General features: G+C 46.6%; 1 protein-coding gene across 5 annotated transcripts in view; it reads left to right on the forward strand.

The window, feature by feature from the left end:
• Positions 1-10,630, forward strand: part of CDC25C (cell division cycle 25C) — a 26,406-nt gene extending 15,776 nt beyond the window's left edge. For all 5 annotated transcript variants that reach the window (XM_081181083.1, XM_081181084.1, XM_081181087.1 and 2 more), the window contains 8 exons: positions 418-498; positions 1,828-1,983; positions 3,381-3,482; positions 5,833-5,895; positions 8,133-8,231; positions 8,452-8,585; positions 8,720-8,831; positions 10,208-10,630. In XM_081181083.1, the coding sequence (XP_081037209.1) occupies positions 418-498; positions 1,828-1,983; positions 3,381-3,482; positions 5,833-5,895; positions 8,133-8,231; positions 8,452-8,585; positions 8,720-8,831; positions 10,208-10,348 (888 nt within the window). In that variant the 3' untranslated portion in view covers positions 10,349-10,630. The remainder of the gene's footprint in view (positions 1-417; positions 499-1,827; positions 1,984-3,380; positions 3,483-5,832; positions 5,896-8,132; positions 8,232-8,451; positions 8,586-8,719; positions 8,832-10,207) is intronic.
• The last annotated feature ends 6,000 nt before the right edge of the window (positions 10,631-16,630 follow it).

The raw sequence follows: 16,630 nt of genomic DNA on the forward strand, positions 1-16,630 counted from the left end.
CAAAACATCACACAGTGGTTTCATACATTATGCTTAATGGGAGTTATAGGCAAGGTTGTCAAAAATAGGTTCTGATTATTTGTCCCATTTTTGTTCTATCATACCAGAATTACACTCCTTGTCCACCCCTAAAACTCAAGGTTCCCTTATTCCATCTACTGTTATTGGTCATCTGTCCCCAAAGCTGAACCACCATATGCATTTATTCCTCCCTGTGGCAAGCTTGTATGTAAAGCTTTCGGGCATCTGTAGTACTAATAAGCTGTTTTTTTCTGTACAAAAACACTATGTCAGTTGAATTATGGGGAGGGTCATGTTGTTTCTTCCTATGGGCAGAGGAAACCGTTTTAAGTTCTCCTGTCTTCATACTGTGAAATACTGCTTGGGTTCTGCATTCTTCTTTTATGTTTCTCTTAGAAGCCACTTTCTGGGCATCTCTCCAGCATGGCGATTTTGCTCTCGGGACCACTTCTTACTCAGGACATCAGTGTCAGTGAGGCAAGTAGCATATAGCAAACCTAGCCTTCCTTGGTTGCCCATGGCAAGTAAGATTCAGACTAGAGGGAACCCTGAAAATGTAATTAGAAACTGCATCAGGGTTTATTAAACAATTTCTTAACGTTTAATCTTAGGCTGAATAGGTAATTCAGGATACAGCGCATAGGGAGCAGAGGTTTAGCCCTCCTCTCCAAGCTGTGATGTTCCTTCAGATGAAGTTAGAGATGGCGAACCTCTAGCTTGCATGCTTAATCAGGCCTGCCAGGCCAGATTAGCCAAGTCACACCTATCTGCCAACCACCTGATGTCATAATTGTCATGCGTGTGAAGGAAAGACTTAAACACGTTGCAGAGTCCCCCAAAATAGACCAGAGGCAATTTTACTTCATCCAGCAGAGCTTTACTGCTACTGAAGGAAATTGAGCATAATGGTCACAAATCCAATACATTCAGGATTGACACAGTTCATCAGAAATCCAGTTGCAGCAGACTTAACTTAAACTTAATAATAACTTATACCAAACTTTTCCATGTACAAGACTAGGTTTTTTTTACTAAAAAATGTTAAAAGGGGGGTAGTCTTATACACAGGGGCAATCTTTCCCATTTTCTTAATTTTGAGTCCCCCAAAATAGGTGTCTTGGCTAATTTGTCTTATACACAGGGGCGTGTTATACGTGGAAAAATACGGTAATAAGACTAAACTTAACACTATATACAGAACACCACACCAAAACAAAGAGGTAGAAAGTAAGTGAAACCCAGGCTCCTTCTGGCCTGACTATTATAGTCAGCATGAACTTGACAGAAAGTTAATAGAACCAGTTTAAACCAGCTGTACTCAGCTTTTCAGAAGAAATAACCCAAACAAGAACCTTCTCTCACACAGAGAAGAAACCTTCCAGAACCCTCTTGAACTAAGCAGAACAGGAAAGATCTCTACACATCAGATCAATACTTTTTGACAATACAATCTGACAATAATGGCACAAGGTGTGCACAGGTAAAAAGATAGGTGCTTTGAAGTCGCCCCAAACAGCTGACCTTTGTGCTTTAGAATGTTATATCACCTGACATCATTGTGGCATCAGGTGGATTCCTACTTGTCAAATTTGGGCCCGGGGTGGGAATAGGGGAAATAAGAATCTGCTCTTTCAGCTCCCCATCCCTGATCTTTCTAGTAATTACCAAAAATTAAAACCTGATGATGAGGCTGGTGCTGCTCACCATCAGCCTTTTTTGTAGGAGCCCTGAAACTTTGTCAATGAAGCAAGGGAGTTCCCCACTGCTCTCCAACTTTCATCACTGCCTATGTGCCACTCTGAGCAGGTCTCTATGAACAAGACTCGACTCTTCCGATCCCCATCACTGCCAGAGAAACTGAACAGCCCCGTGCTGAAGAAGGCAGCAAAGAGCCAAGATGAAGACAAAGCACCCATCAAGGTGAAACAGAAGCACAGCCCAACCCAAGAGGAGCCAGATGGGGTAAGATCCTGCTTGGTTCAAGTATGAGTTCCTGGGTCTAAGTGGTGACAGCAGAATGGCAGTCCCATGTGCTATATCAACAGGTAGCTATCGGGGCATAGCTGCTGTCATGAGAGCATACCTGATGATGCAGATAATAAGCCCATCTAGTCCAGCATTCTCCTCTTGCAGTGGTCCACCAGATGCCAGGGAGGCGGGGTGTTACATGCAGGACCTGAGTATTGCAACACCTTCCCCACTTACTTTCCCCAGCAACCAGTTATTTCTTTGTTCCTTGAGGCAGCATATAGCCATCAGACTACTGTTTAGTTGTGGACATATGCAGCAAAGTGTTTCTGATTCATAGTGCATTTGAAATGGATTTGTACTGAGCCATCCAAACATCACCCTGTTTTCTCAGTTGTTTTGCGATGCTTCCCCAACACACCTGCGTCATTGCATCCACACTTCAACTCTGCCCGTTCCATTGTTCGTGTTCCGGCTACCCGTAATTCCCAGCTGTGCAAATTAGTCATGCCATGACGCCATGCCACTACACTTTCATTTCAACACCTTTTCAGTTTTTATATTCGGGCTGCGATTGCTGTGCTAAACGTTTTGCTCATTTCCATTAAAAAGAAAACACCCACAGGAATGCCAATTTTGGGCGTTAACAGGAGGGATATGAGAGTGGCTACGTCACAAAGGAGCAGATGCATTTTGGCACATTGCCAGGGCACTTTTGTGTGATAGTACATTAACAGCAAGAGTGAAAGGATGAACCGTAACATTTGTAGTGTAAAAAGTTATGGGGTTTTAGCTGGAAACTTGAGGATGTGCACTGATTGCAGCCAAGGCAGTATCAGCAGAACTTTTGCGTGCGCAAATGGTATTGAAAGTTTGATTGCATACAATTGTCCTGATAGCATCATGAGCACAAACCATGATGCATGCACAGTACAGTGGTACTTCGGGTTACATATGCTTCAGGTTACATACGCTTCAGGTTACATATGCTTCAGGTTACAGACTCCGCTAACCCAGAAATAGTGCTTCAGGTTAAGAACAGAAATTGGGCTCTGGCGGCGCGGCGGCAGCAGGAGGCCCCATTAGCTAAAGTGGTGCTTCAGGTTAAGAACTGTTTCAGGTTAAGTACAGACCTCCGGAACGCATTAAGTACTTAACCCGAGGTACCACTGTAGAAAGGATGCCTAGACGGAGCCCTAGAAGCCATTGATAGCCATGAATTTCTCCACAACCCTTTTAAAGTCATCCAAATTGGAGGCCATCACTCAATCTTGTGGTAACATGTAATTTCTACTATCGCACTTGTGTGACCAGCGAGAAACTAGCAAGGTAGATGGGCAGGGATTCATTTGCTTACATGTTGCTGATGACTGCCTGCTTTGTTTATATAGGTAATGCATTTGAAGAAGGCAGCCTCCCTCTCTGACATGGAGATTGTCAGAGCACTGGATCAAGACCACAGCTTCAGGCAGCTAATTGGAGATTTCTCCTGTGTAGGTTTCTTCAACCTTTGTGGGGCAGGAAGGCTGGCTTTTGTCTTTCACTCTCCAATGATGCTGAATTTCTTACCTTGATTGTTGACCAATGCTGGGAGATGCAAGCTTTCTACATATTTAAACTGCCTGTTGATAGTTTATCCTCTTTTGGGGGCAAAGCAGGGCAGGCACAGAGTTACAAGTGGACTTGGGGTGTATATTGATATACCACACAAACACACACACACGCCTGATTTTGTGACCTAGCTATAAGACCACTTGCATGTTTTGGGTGGGGTTCCAACTAATAATGCATTTCTATAAGCAGCTCCCTACATGAGTCAAGAAGATCTTAACCAGATTGGTACACATATGTGTGAGAATTGTATTGGGGTAGTTCAAGGGTGGGGAACTTTTGCGGCCCTGGCGGCTCCACCCTGTGCACCAACTTTGATAGATGGGGTGGGCGAATCTACCTGTAAGTCACATGGCATAACTGATGCCGCATGACTGACATATGGGTTGCCCTGCCCATGTGTCAAAATGCCTTTCAGTTCCTACAATCCCATCAAAACTTCAGCAGCTATCTTTAAAAGGATGGGAGAAACAGTTCTTCATGTTAAACTGTTCTGTACTAATTAATGAGAATTGAATGTTATAGTACAATATGGCCTAGATGCCACTGTGCCGTTCATTCCCTCAAGTCTTGTTTTACCAATTGTTCATAGAATCATAGAATCATAGAATCATAGAGTTGGAAGAGACCACAAGGGCCATCGAGTCCAACCCCCTGCCAAGCAGGAAACACCATCAGAGCACTCCTGACATATGGTTGTCAAGCCTCTGCTTAAAGACCTCCAAAGTAGGAGACTCCACCACACTCCTTGGCAGCAAATTCCACTGTCGAACAGCTCTTACTGTCAGGAAGTTCTTCCTAATGTTTAGGTGGAATCTTCTTTCTTGTAGTTTGGATCCATTGCTCCGTGTCCGCTTCTCTGGAGCAGCAGAAAACAACCTTTCTCCCTCCTCTATGTGACACCCTTTTATATATTTGAACATGGCTATCATATCACCCCTTAACCTCCTCTTCTCCAGGCTAAACATGCCCAGCTCCCTTAGCCGTTCTTCATAAGGCATCATTTCCAGGCCTTTGACCATTTTGGTTGCCCTCCTCTGGACACGTTCCAGTTTGTCAGTGTCCTTCTTGAATTGTGGTGCCCAGAACTGGACACAGTACTTCTGTTGTAGCACAGAATCAGATAAAAAAAATTTCACAATCCGTTGACTCTAAGGACATGGTTCCCAATGTGGGGCACATGCCTCACAGGGGGGCAATTTGATTTTTAAGGGGGGCAATTCGATAATGAGTTATAACAGTTAATGGCCTTTTAGGCTTCCTTCACATGAATAGGAGTTCTCTTTTTGAATAATAAGAATTATATGTCACGGGGGGGGGGCACTTTTTATTCTTATTGCAGGGAAGCTTTAGAATATGGGGGCTGTCTGCTGAAAGTTCTGAATGGGTTATCCCATTTGTCTCTTGCGGCATCATCCTGATTCATTTTACAAACAGGAGTGCAACATCACTCCTCAGAAAAAGTGTTTGCATATTACCCCAAAAGCCTATTTGCAACCTCTCAGTGTTGCCAAAATAGCTGTCCTTCGTTACGTCTTTAACTAGTTGCTGGAACGTTACTTGCACATAAGCTGAATATAGCTCTGGTGTTTAAGAGTTAAACAGCAGTACTGTACATTTCTCCAATGCAAAAGTGGAATAAAATGCCATTAATCATACTATCAAGAAACCAACTGGAAAATGAAAAGAACAAAAATAATCTCCCTTCATTCACAATCTGCTGTGTTTTGCTCTTTACAAGGTTGTATAGGGCTACACTCCAGGCATCTTCCCTATGTTGTTATCCCTTTGTGGCATCACCCATGTTAATCTGCCCCTGACAATTCCAATAAAATGTATACTTCCCCCCAATTTGTGTAATTCTGCCAATAGGGTATGAGTTTTCAGACTATAAAGGATTTTTCTTGTAGAACTCTCAACGCTGCCTTGTAATCTTGCGGAAAATGCAGCCTAGCAAATAAAGATCAATCAGGTGGTTACTTTGCTTTTCAGAGCATAAGGAGTGCTTTTGAACCAGGAATCAAATGATACATTCAGTGCTTGCAGCCCAAATGTCTGCATGTTTTCTAAGAAGTAGGTCTGATTATGGAGTTCACTGGGGCTTCGTTCCAATTAAGTGCACTTAGGATCACAGCTTTGGTTTTAGAATTTATCTTGCTGAGGCTTAGGAGATCTGGGGGGTTTGGGAGCTATTGCAAAGCCTGAAGTGGAATGTGGCTGCATTGTCTCTAGGTGTATTCACTGCCAACAGTAGCAGGAAGGCATCAGGACCTGAAATACATCACTTCAGAGACCGTGAGCAATCACCTCTTCTGTTATCTGTGTGCGTCTGTGTCTTTGGCCCTTTGGTTTCCTCCACATCAGCTGAATTTTGGCTCCTTGACCCACACTTGGTTCTATAAAAATCCCAGAAGGTACTTGGGGGGGGGGGATATAGCTGTCCTTCTCACCCCAATACAGATTTGTGTTTTGTGCACTAACTGAAGGACCCCAGCTATACCTCAGTCTACCTTTAGTGTTACCTGCTAGAGCTATCCTCCACCTTAGGATATAATAGGTAACCATGTAATGACAGGGAAGAAATAGTAGAGCTTGTAGTTTTGTTTACCGTATTTTGCGCCCCATAAGACGCTCCGGCCCATAAGACGCACCTAGTTTTTTGGGGGGGGAAATAAAGAAAAAAAATTTTATTTCCCCCCCAGGTGCGGGGCTGGAAGAACCAGGTCGGGGAACAGTGGGAAGGCACGCTCTGCCTCCCCGCTGTCCCCCGAGCTTGTGGGGCTGGCGATGGGGAGAAGTGCACCAGTCCCGCGATGGCAGGCAGCTCTGTGCCGCCATCCCGAGCAGGGCGGGACTTAGCGCCCCGCTCGGGATGGCGGCGTAGACCTGCCTGCGGTCCCGCGACGGTAGGCAGATCTCTGCCGCCATCCCGAGCGGGGCGGGACTTAGCGCACCGCTCGGGATGGTGGCGTAGACCTGCCTGCGGTCCCGCGACGGCAGGCAGATCTCTGCCGCCATCCCGAGCGGGGCGGGACTTAGCGCACCGCTCGGGATGGCGGCGTAGACCTGCCTGCGGTCCCGCGACGGCAGGCAGATCTCTGCCGCCATCCCGAGCGGGGCGGGACTTAGCGCACCGCTCGGGATGGCGGCGTAGACCTGCCTGCGGTCCCGCGACGGCAGGCAGATCTCTGCCGCCATCCCGAGCGGGGCGGGACTTAGCGCACCGCTCGGGATGGCGGCGTAGACCTGCCTGCAGTCCCGCGACGGCAGGCAGCTCTGTGCCGCTATCCCGAGCGGGGCGGGACTTAGCGCCCCGCTCGGGATGGCGGCGCAGAGCTGCGCTGGTCCCAGGAGCGCAGGCAGCTCTGCAGGGCCACCGGGAGCGGGGCGGAGCTTCTCCCCCGGCTCCCGGTGGCCGGGCAGAGCTGCGCTGGTCCCAGGAGCGCAGGCAGCTCTGCAGGGCCACCGGGAGCGGGGCGGAGCTTCTCCCCCGGCTCCCGGTGGCCGGGCAGAGCTGCGCTGGTCCCAGGAGCGCAGGCAGCTCTGCAGGGCCACCGGGAGCGGGGCGGAGCTTCTCCCCCGGCTCCCGGTGGCCGGGCAGAGCTGCGCTGGTCCCAGGAGCGCAGGCAGCTCTGCAGGGCCACCGGGAGCGGGGCGGAGCTTCTCCCCCGGCTCCCGGTGGCCGGGCAGAGCTGCGCTGGTCCCAGGAGCGCAGGCAGCTCTGCAGGGCCACCGGGAGCGGGGCGGAGCTTCTCCCCCGGCTCCCGGTGGCCGGGCAGAGCTGCGCTGGTCCCAGGAGCGCAGGCAGCTCTGCAGGGCCACCGGGAGCGGGGCGGAGCTTCTCCCCCGGCTCCCGGTGGCCGGGCAGAGCTGCGCTGGTCCCAGGAGCGCAGGCAGCTCTGCAGGGCCACCGGGAGCGGGGCGGAGCTTCTCCCCCGGCTCCCGGTGGCCGGGCAGAGCTGCGCTGGTCCCAGGAGCGCAGGCAGCTGTGCACGGCCACCGGGAGCGGGGCGGAGCTTCTCCCCCGGCTCCCGGTGGCCGGGCAGAGCTGCGCTGGTCCCAGGAGCGCAGGCAGCTCTGCAGGGCCACCGGGAGCGGGGCGGAGCTTCTCCCCCGGCTCCCGGTGGCCGGGCAGAGCTGCGCTGGTCCCGGGATTGCAGGCAGCTCTGCGCAACCCTCGGAGCCGGTCTCCCGAGGGTTGCGCAGAGCTTCCTGAAGCCTGGAGAGCGAGAGGGGTCGGTACGCACCGACCCCCCTCGCTCTCCAGGCTTCAGCGAAAGCCTGCATTCGCCCCATAAGACGCAGGCACATTTCCCCTTCATTTTTGGAGGGGAAAAAGTGCGTCTTATGGGGCGAAAAATACGGTACTTCATTTTTAGCCCATCTTCCCTCCCAGGAGCTCAAGGTGGTGGTAGAGATGATGCTTCCACCATTTCTAGCTGCATTTTATCCTGACAACCGCCCTGTGATGTAGGTAAGGCTTGAGAGATAGCGATGAGTTGAACTTGGGTCTTGTTCTGCTATTCTTTTAGATGGCTGCTCTGCTCCAAGGCCAGTTCCAAAGCCTTATAGAGAAGTTCTGCATTATTGACTGTCGCTACCCCTATGAATATGATGGGGGACACATCAAGGTGAGAGAATCATGCACTTAAGTAAGGGTGGTGATTGGTTTTCGTGGGCTGCATGATGGGATGGCCTTAGCTCAGGGGCAAGGCATATGCAAAACGTCACGGTTAAATCCCCCACACCTCCAGGTGGGGCTTCTGCATATCAATGCTAGACAACCGAGACCAGCTGATGTTGATGCCTTAGACCTCATTCTGAGAATTGGTTTTCTGTTTCTAACTACAGGGGGCTCTGAATATCCCCAGGGAAGATGATCTATTTGAATCCTTCCTGAGGAAGCCTCTTCTCTCATCAATGCCTCAGAAGCGCCTCATCCTTGTTTTCCACTGTGAATATTCCTCAGAGAGGGGCCCAAAGATGTGAGTGTGGGTCTCAGTGAGGCAGCTCTTGGGAGCAGGATAAACAGGTGGGGTTTGGGAGGTCCTTTGCTTGATAGGGTGGCTTTTGTCTTGCCTTTCTCTGCTTACTCTTCCTGCCTTGCTGTTACTGGAAGGTGTCGCTATCTGAGGGAAGAAGACAGAGCCATGAATGAGTATCCTGCGCTGCACTATCCTGAACTGTATGTCCTTCAGGGTGGCTATAAGGACTTCTTCGTAGAATACAAGGTAACAGCCAAGACTTTGACTTCATAATCCTACCATGCAGGAACATCTCATTCCAAGATTTGGGTTCTCCTAGCAAAAGGAAAATAATGATGTCTTGTCAACCCTCTTGTGCATGTTTTGAGGGACAAGAAAACAATAACTAAAAACAAATCCTAAAAAGATCAGTATAAAATGTCTCTATAATGCAGCAAATTGAATTCCTGAGATAGCAAGAAGCAATCAAGAATCAATTATTGTTCATTTAAAAAGCTCAGGCAAATGAAATGCTTGTAACCAGGCCCCTAAAATTAGGTAACAAATACACCAGACTAACAACCTGGGCGAGGGTGTTGCGCAGTTGTGGTGCCACCTCAGTGAAGGTCCTGTCTCCACTCTTCTACCTCTGAAAGAGGAACACCAGAGGAAGATCACCTTAATAAGCTTAACAAATATGGGCACAGTCAGTCCTTTGGATTCCTTGATCCAAACATAGATCTCTATAGGTATAAACCAGCACTTTGAATTACAACTGAAAGCACATGTAGCTGCAGTATTTTGGACCAGTTGAAGTTCATTGTTTGTTCAATTTGTATACTGCTCTTCATCTGAAGATCCCAGGGCGGTTCACAACAGGAAAATACAAAATGAGAATACAAAGCAGTCTTCAATGCATTTGTCGTAGCCTTGCTTGGAACTCAAAAATTATAGCTCCCATGTTTGTGTTGTGGGCAGACTGTCAGGGCTTTCTCTTACTAGATGCTGGTCAGCAGGTTGGTAAAAAAAAAAATCTGCCTATTATGATTATGCCCGGCCTCATCACTGAGGATGTAGGTGGGTAAACTGTCGTTGTTGAGTGATGTGCAGGAATCCTGGAATTCTGTGCTTAAAGAAGCTTGGGGAAATCTATATTGCACACATTAAAATCACGGGGCAGGAATGCACCAAATCTGAAGGAATGTTAAACTAGAATCTGGTCAACTCAACCTAAGCTCCTTGGAGGAGGCCTGGGACATAGATGTAATGTTTCCTGTGTAGAACTTGAAATCCTTTGATGTGACATAAGAAATTAGATGGGGAAAGAATCCGTTTCCTCTAGGGAACAATGTTGAGTGGCTAATTGTTCATAGAAGCAGGAGAATATGGAAGGGAAAGGAAACCATATAAGAATCTGCTTGAGTCCCATCCAGACCCTTTCTTGGTTTCTCATCCTTTAACTGAAAAAGTCCACAAGACTTCAGTTTTCCTCCTCCTATGTGCCAAAGAGCTGGAAATGTGCTGTATGGGGTTTCTTAAGTTGTAGCTTGATATGTTTGTGATGAATTCACTGGGTCTTTGGCTTTAAAAGAAAAGCTCCAGACCTTGCATTCTGCTGCATTCTGCATCTCCCTTCCCCTTAGGAGCTGTGTGAGCCCCAGAGCTACTGCCCCATGCGCCACCAGGACTTCAAGGCAGAGATGCTTAAGTTCCGCACCAGAAGCAAGACATGGGCAGGAGAGCGGAGGTGGAGGGGTCAAGTTGCACGTCTCATGAAGCCGTGAGGACAAAGGCAGTCTTGGAGAAGGGATTCTGCTCTAAGAGGCCTCTTCCCTGACAAAGGGATAACCTGAGGTCTCTATAATTGACTGCGCCACACAGAGGCTCAGAAAGTGAGGGAGCCAGCACTTAGGAGTGCGTGTCAGTTGTTGCAATAAGGAGAGCTCAGAAATGTTAGGGAAGCGTCATTTGTGTTTCCACAAGTTTTCATTTAGGAAAGGAGCTCAGTGGGAACTGGCACTTAAGCGTCTGGTTTTAATGGAAGAATAAACTGTACTGGAACATAATATCTGTTACTCCTTTGCATATGCATTTCTTCCTGTGCAGTGTAGTGGCCAATATATTACAATTTTGGGGAAATATAACTAATATCTCCTAGATTTATTTCTTATTTATTTATTGAATTTATATACCGCCCTATACCCAGAGGTCTCAGGGCAGTTTACATAAAAAGATCACAGTATATAAAATAAAAACAAAAGCAATAACCCAATAATACCCCCCCCCCCCGAAAGAGCCACATTTTGAAAGGGTATGGATACATAACGTGTGAAGGTGTCGATGTTGCTCTGTATAGCATATAAACATAAGAGGCACGCAAGTTGTTTGAGAGGGATGCAAAGAGTGGGTGGGTTTCTTTGTAACTTTTAAGTTTAAACCACATCTCTGTTGCAACTGATCCACACAAACCTGGGAGATGAAGCATGTGGGTTGTCTCCAGTGTTAGTCCTTGAAATTGGTGGACATGACTAAGCTAGGTCTATTAATTTCAGTGGGTCTAATCTGAGTACTTGGCTATAACCCTGTATTTTAATATACTGTATAGGCATGTTTGCTTAGAATATTATTTATTTACTGACATTGAGGGAAGAAGATAAGATAAATAAAGGTAAAGGACCCCTAGTCCAGTCAAAGGCAGCTATGTGGTTGCAGCGCTCATCTCGCTTTCAGGCCGAGGGAGCCGACATTGTCCACAGTCAGCTTTCCGGGTCATGTGGTGCAACAGAACACTATGACGGAAGCCAGAGCACACGGAAACCCTGTTTACCTTCCCGCCACAGCGGTACCTATTTATCTACTTGCACTGGTGTGCTTTTGAACTGCTAGGTTGGCAGAAGCAGGGACAGAGCAATGGGAGCTTACCACGTCACGGGGATTCGAACCGTCGACGTTCTGATTGGTAGGCCCAAGAAGCTCAGTGGTTTAGACCACAGTGCCACCCACGTCCCTCATAGAATCTGAAGGGACCGCAAGGGTCACCTAGTCCAACTCCCTGCAATGCAGGGATCTTTTTCCCAATGTGTAGCTCAAACCCCACAACCCTTAGCTCATTTGGTAGAGCATGAGACTCTTAATATATCTATGACAATTGCCAACATGAAGATAATGGGTTTAAGGCAGCTTTAAAGCCTAAGTGTGTGGTGGGGGCTCCCTAAATGTCTAACGGAATTTTAAAGAGCAACCTCATGAAGCAGTGGCATCTCCTTGATTTGAAGGCTTCAGTTGAAAGGTCCCTACTGCAGATTTTTAAAATTGCCTGCTACAAAAGAGATGTGCCACCAGATGGCGCCACTGCAACGCTTAAGCCCAAATTTGAGTGAGGGGGAAAATCCTTTGTCAGCTCTGGGTGGCAACTTCTAGGCAGAATGAAATGATGACAGCAAGAAGCAAACTGGTAAAGGGTCGGGATGCACAGAACTGTAGCAGAAAAGCCAACAAATGGCCTTGAGACACCTTAAGAGGTGAGCAGGTTTATCAGAGCATAAGCTGTGGGTGGGCTAGGGTCCCACTGCATCTGATGGGCTCTGGAAGAAGCTTATGCTACAATAAGTCTGTTTGTTTTAAAGGTGCCACAAGGCTCTTTATTGGTTTTGCTGCAACAGTTATTTCTGTTATTGGTGCAGAAAGGGATATTCTGACTCTGCTTTTGCTTGGTACCTTTAGTCCTGCAGTTGGCATTTAATGGGAACTATAATGTCCTAACCCATTCACCTGATATAAAACTAACTGAAACAAAATGAATAGCAAGCACAAAATTGAAGTCGCAAATCAGATGGCACTGCAGACATCAATTACCTTATGTGCTGTCTTCTAATTTGTGCTCGTATAAGCTTAACAAACATATGGATAAGCTCTTCAAAAGGCACTCATATGCTCACATAATCACTGGTGCATTATTGTAGGGGCGAAAACCACCTCCAACATCTGGGAGCATCTCCCTGCAGGCATACAAATCACAAATTAATGTTTTGGGTGCTCATTAAATTGATAGTGCAGAAAAACTCCTAATGCTTTGCTGGCCCCTATGCTCAGCACTTCACAAAACACTGAGCTTGGGGCAACAGTCCCTGCACTGTGGATCCCACATGCCCATCAGCCAGCTGGCTGTTGGGCACCTTGGAAACCTGCACAAGGGAATTTGACGGGTGGGTGGGACAAGTGTGTGATGTCATAATTATGTCATGTGATTGATACGCGGGTTGCCTGCCCACCAGAAACGTTCTCCACCAATTTGGTATATGCAAGGCTGGTCCTTGCCATACATCAGGACAAAGGAACCTACTTCAGGCAGTACTGGCAACGGTGAAAGGCAGGAATTAATGTTGGCATGGGGTGGTAAGGCTTTTTAAAGCAATGCAGGGTGGAGGGGGCATTGGGACTTTGCTTCAGGCAGCAAAATGCCTGGGGCTATCACTGTGATGTAGTCAGTCATGCCAGCCACCCCATACATTCTGTTGCTTTTGCTGTGGCCACACAACTAAAGATGGGGCTGGCCCAAGACATGTTGGCACCTGAGACAAAACTCAGTGCTGTGCAGAATGGCATCGCCATTTGGTCCTCTGTTTCTTTCCTCCTGCTTACTCTGCTCTTCTCCCAAGGCAACATTTAATCCTGGTGCTCATGCACTACTTTGGCGCTAAGAAGTAACTGTCTGCTTTCTCTAATACTCTTGTTTCCTGAAGCCCACCAGCAGTAACCCAACCCACGAACTGAAAGAATGCTTCCAAACGGAGTCCTCAGATAGTGTCCCATCTCCCAAGGTTCTAGCCTGTATCTGTTTCCAAAGTCTTTTGGGGTAGTGGCTGTGAAGTCCCATCTGTTTTGGCTCAGTACATATTGTATAGTGACTGGAACCTAGAATCATCTTCTTGGAGGCTGGTTCTGTGTGCCTGGGGGCTTAATAAAAATAACAAAACAAAAGTGCCCCTCTGTTGCTAGGGGCTGGAGCGGGGGGGGGGGGCTTCAGAAGTCATGCCAACAACCCGTCTGTGCACAGCAGTTTCACTGCTGAGGGTCAAAGTCCCGTTGGAAGGGAAAGCCCTCTACTCAGTCTCTGGCTAAAGTCACTGCAGCATCTGGCTATGCTGATAAAGAAAATGGGAAAACAGCTGCCTCTACGCGGCTGCCTTTCCAGGTGTCCATGCTAATTGTAAGCAAGGGGGTGTTCTCATCTGATCAAAAAACAGCACTGTTGTCAGGTGATAATCTGGTTCAGGTGTGTGAATGAGAGAGAGAGAGATTAGCCCAGCATCACCTGCTCTTGACTTTTCTCCTTTTCTGTGTTTGCATGGAACAGTGATCCTGTTTGATAACAGCCACCAGATTACAATGGTACCATCGGGTAACAAACACTTCAGGTTACAGACTCCACTAACCCGGAAGTAGTACCTCGGGTTAAGAACTTTATCTCAGGATGAGAACAGAAATTGCACGCTGGTGGTGGGGTGGCAGCAGCGGGAGGCCCCATTTGCTAAAGTGGTACCTCAGGTTAAGAACAATTTCAGGTTTCATTAATAAGCATGTGGGGAAAATATAAAGATCTGTTAGAGCGGAAAACACTATGGTGGCTGTCACCCACTGAAGCATTTTCACTTAAGTCGACCAAAAAAGTAACCCGGTTGACATATAGAGAGTTAACAGAAGAAGAAGGTAAACTCAGACTAAAAGAGTATGATGAGCTGAAAGACTATTTACAAAGTTGGTTACACCACAGGCAATTAAATGAAATTTTTAAGGAAGACAATAAAAAGGGGTTTAGTTATACAATCTCCAGATTTCAAAAAGAAATAGTGGAAGAGAATGTTAATTGTTAAAAAAAGCATATAGTATTTTATTAGAGTGGGAAACCAAAGATGAAGATGTTAATTCAGTTATGAATAAATGGGCTCAGGATGTGGGACACAACATCCAATTTGAAAGTTGGGAAAAATTATGGAAAGTTGATATAAAATTCACAGATTGCATACAATTGAGAGAATTACATGAAAATGATGTATAGATGATATATCACACCAGTGAAAATGGCAATTAGGAAAGGAAATAGCAGGTGTTGGAGATGTAAGGAAAAGGAAGAAAAAATTTATCATATGTGGTGGGAATGCAAATGCATTAAAAAATATTGGTAAATGATATACAATGAATTGGAAAAAATGTTTAAAATAAATTTTGTCAAACACCCTGAAGCCTTTTTGTTAGGTATCTCAAACCAAAAGCTACCAAAAGAAAAACTGACATTATTTATGTATGCTACAACAGTGGCAAGAATCTTGATTGTACAATATTGGAAGAAATATCATCAAAGGAACAATGACAAGTAAAGCTGGTGAACTATGCAGAATTGGCTAAGCTAACAGACAAACTATGAGAGAAGGACAAAAAGGACTTCTAAAGAGTCTCGGAACCATTTACAGTTTATCTGCAGAAACAACAGAATGGACTGGATTCACTGGCAGGATTTGAATAAACTTTCACAACTTCATTTGAGTAACAGATATTTTAGAGAAATGATAACGGATTTTATTGTTGTGCAGGAAAATCAGGATACGATAAATAAAACTAAATAACTCAGCAGAGGGGGAGTTGAGGGAAGTCCAGAGGAGGGGAGGGAGAATAATTGTAAATAACATGATGAATGAGATTTGTATCATTAATTGTTATAAAAAATTAGAGAGAGAGAGAGAACACGGTTTCAGGTTAAGAACGGACCTCCGGAATGAATTAAGTTTGTAACCAGAGATACCACTGTACTTCTAAATGTCCATAGGGAATAAATTTATGGCACTCTATAATGCTTCCAAAATTTCATTGGTTCTGCCAAGGATGGCTTTTTCTTCTAAGCTTTCTGCTCATTGTCAGTGGCAGCACAGAACGCTAGCCCTCTCAACAGCTGCTGGTCCTGAAGCCCTGGCCCTACTTTCTATCTCTCCCAGTGCACACTCACCCAGGATTTCCTTGGGCAAAGGAAGACACTCTGTTGCCACTAAACTTACGGCACATCTGCAAACTTGGGCATATGATGAGGGAAGGCAAAACAAGGGAGAGAAGAGCATACTGAAACACAGGTGCTTCTCCGTTCTATACTGTAGCAGGAACCCCCCCACCCCAATCATTCTGTTTGCACAAACTTCACACACACTCACACTCACACACTACATACGCCACATTTCTGTTATAAATTCATAGAAAATCAACCATACATCGGATTTGCACTGTTCCATTTTTTACTCCATGTGACAAGGACTATCAAAGGGGGGTGCTTGGTTTCTGGTCAGCCATAATCCCTTCACCATCCCAGCACATCCACAGGAGCCCTGCCCAGTTGCTATGTCAACCCTGATAATCCCAGACAGAAGACAATCAAAATCACAAAGAACAGTGGATTCACCACAGGCTGAAACAATGGACAACGATCAGATCTTCCCTCTGGGGGCAGGAAACTGCAAACTCCCCATTGTCACCTGGAAAGTACTCATGGGGAGGGGGAAAGGAGGAACCAGCTGGGTGACAGGACACTCAGGTTACCACCACAGCTCCTCCCTCAACCCCTCCTTTCTGTAACGTATGCATGATGTCAACCCCTCCTTTCTGTAATGTATGCATGATGTTTCTGGGGGTGGGCTTGACCTAGAGGAGGGGAATTTCAAAAGTTTTTATAAGGTCTTGCAGCCCATTGTTCTGGGTCTTTCCTCTCTCCTGCAAGTGAGGGGAACACCCTGATGCATCAGTTCAATAAAGGCCAAGCCTACAGGCTGCTGTTTTGCTCCAAGTTATCCTGGTTGGTGTCTTTGTTTTGTCCAAGAGGACCCTCGAAATTTCCGTTAACAATACAAAAAGCATTCTACTTATTCAAACTTAACTCTGCTGAGTCTGCTCTAATTCTTTCTGAGTGTGCCAGTGTCAGTTGGCCAAAAAACCCTCAAAATTGAGCCAACGATGGCTCCGAGTAAAATGCCATGCTCTGCTCATTGCGAATGGCAAATGTCAACTAACTGAAACATATGCAGAAT

The sequence above is a fragment of the Podarcis bocagei genome (genome assembly GCF_964188305.1).
Source record: "Podarcis bocagei genome assembly, chromosome: 2".
NCBI classification, from domain to species: Eukaryota; Metazoa; Chordata; class Lepidosauria; order Squamata; family Lacertidae; genus Podarcis; species Podarcis bocagei.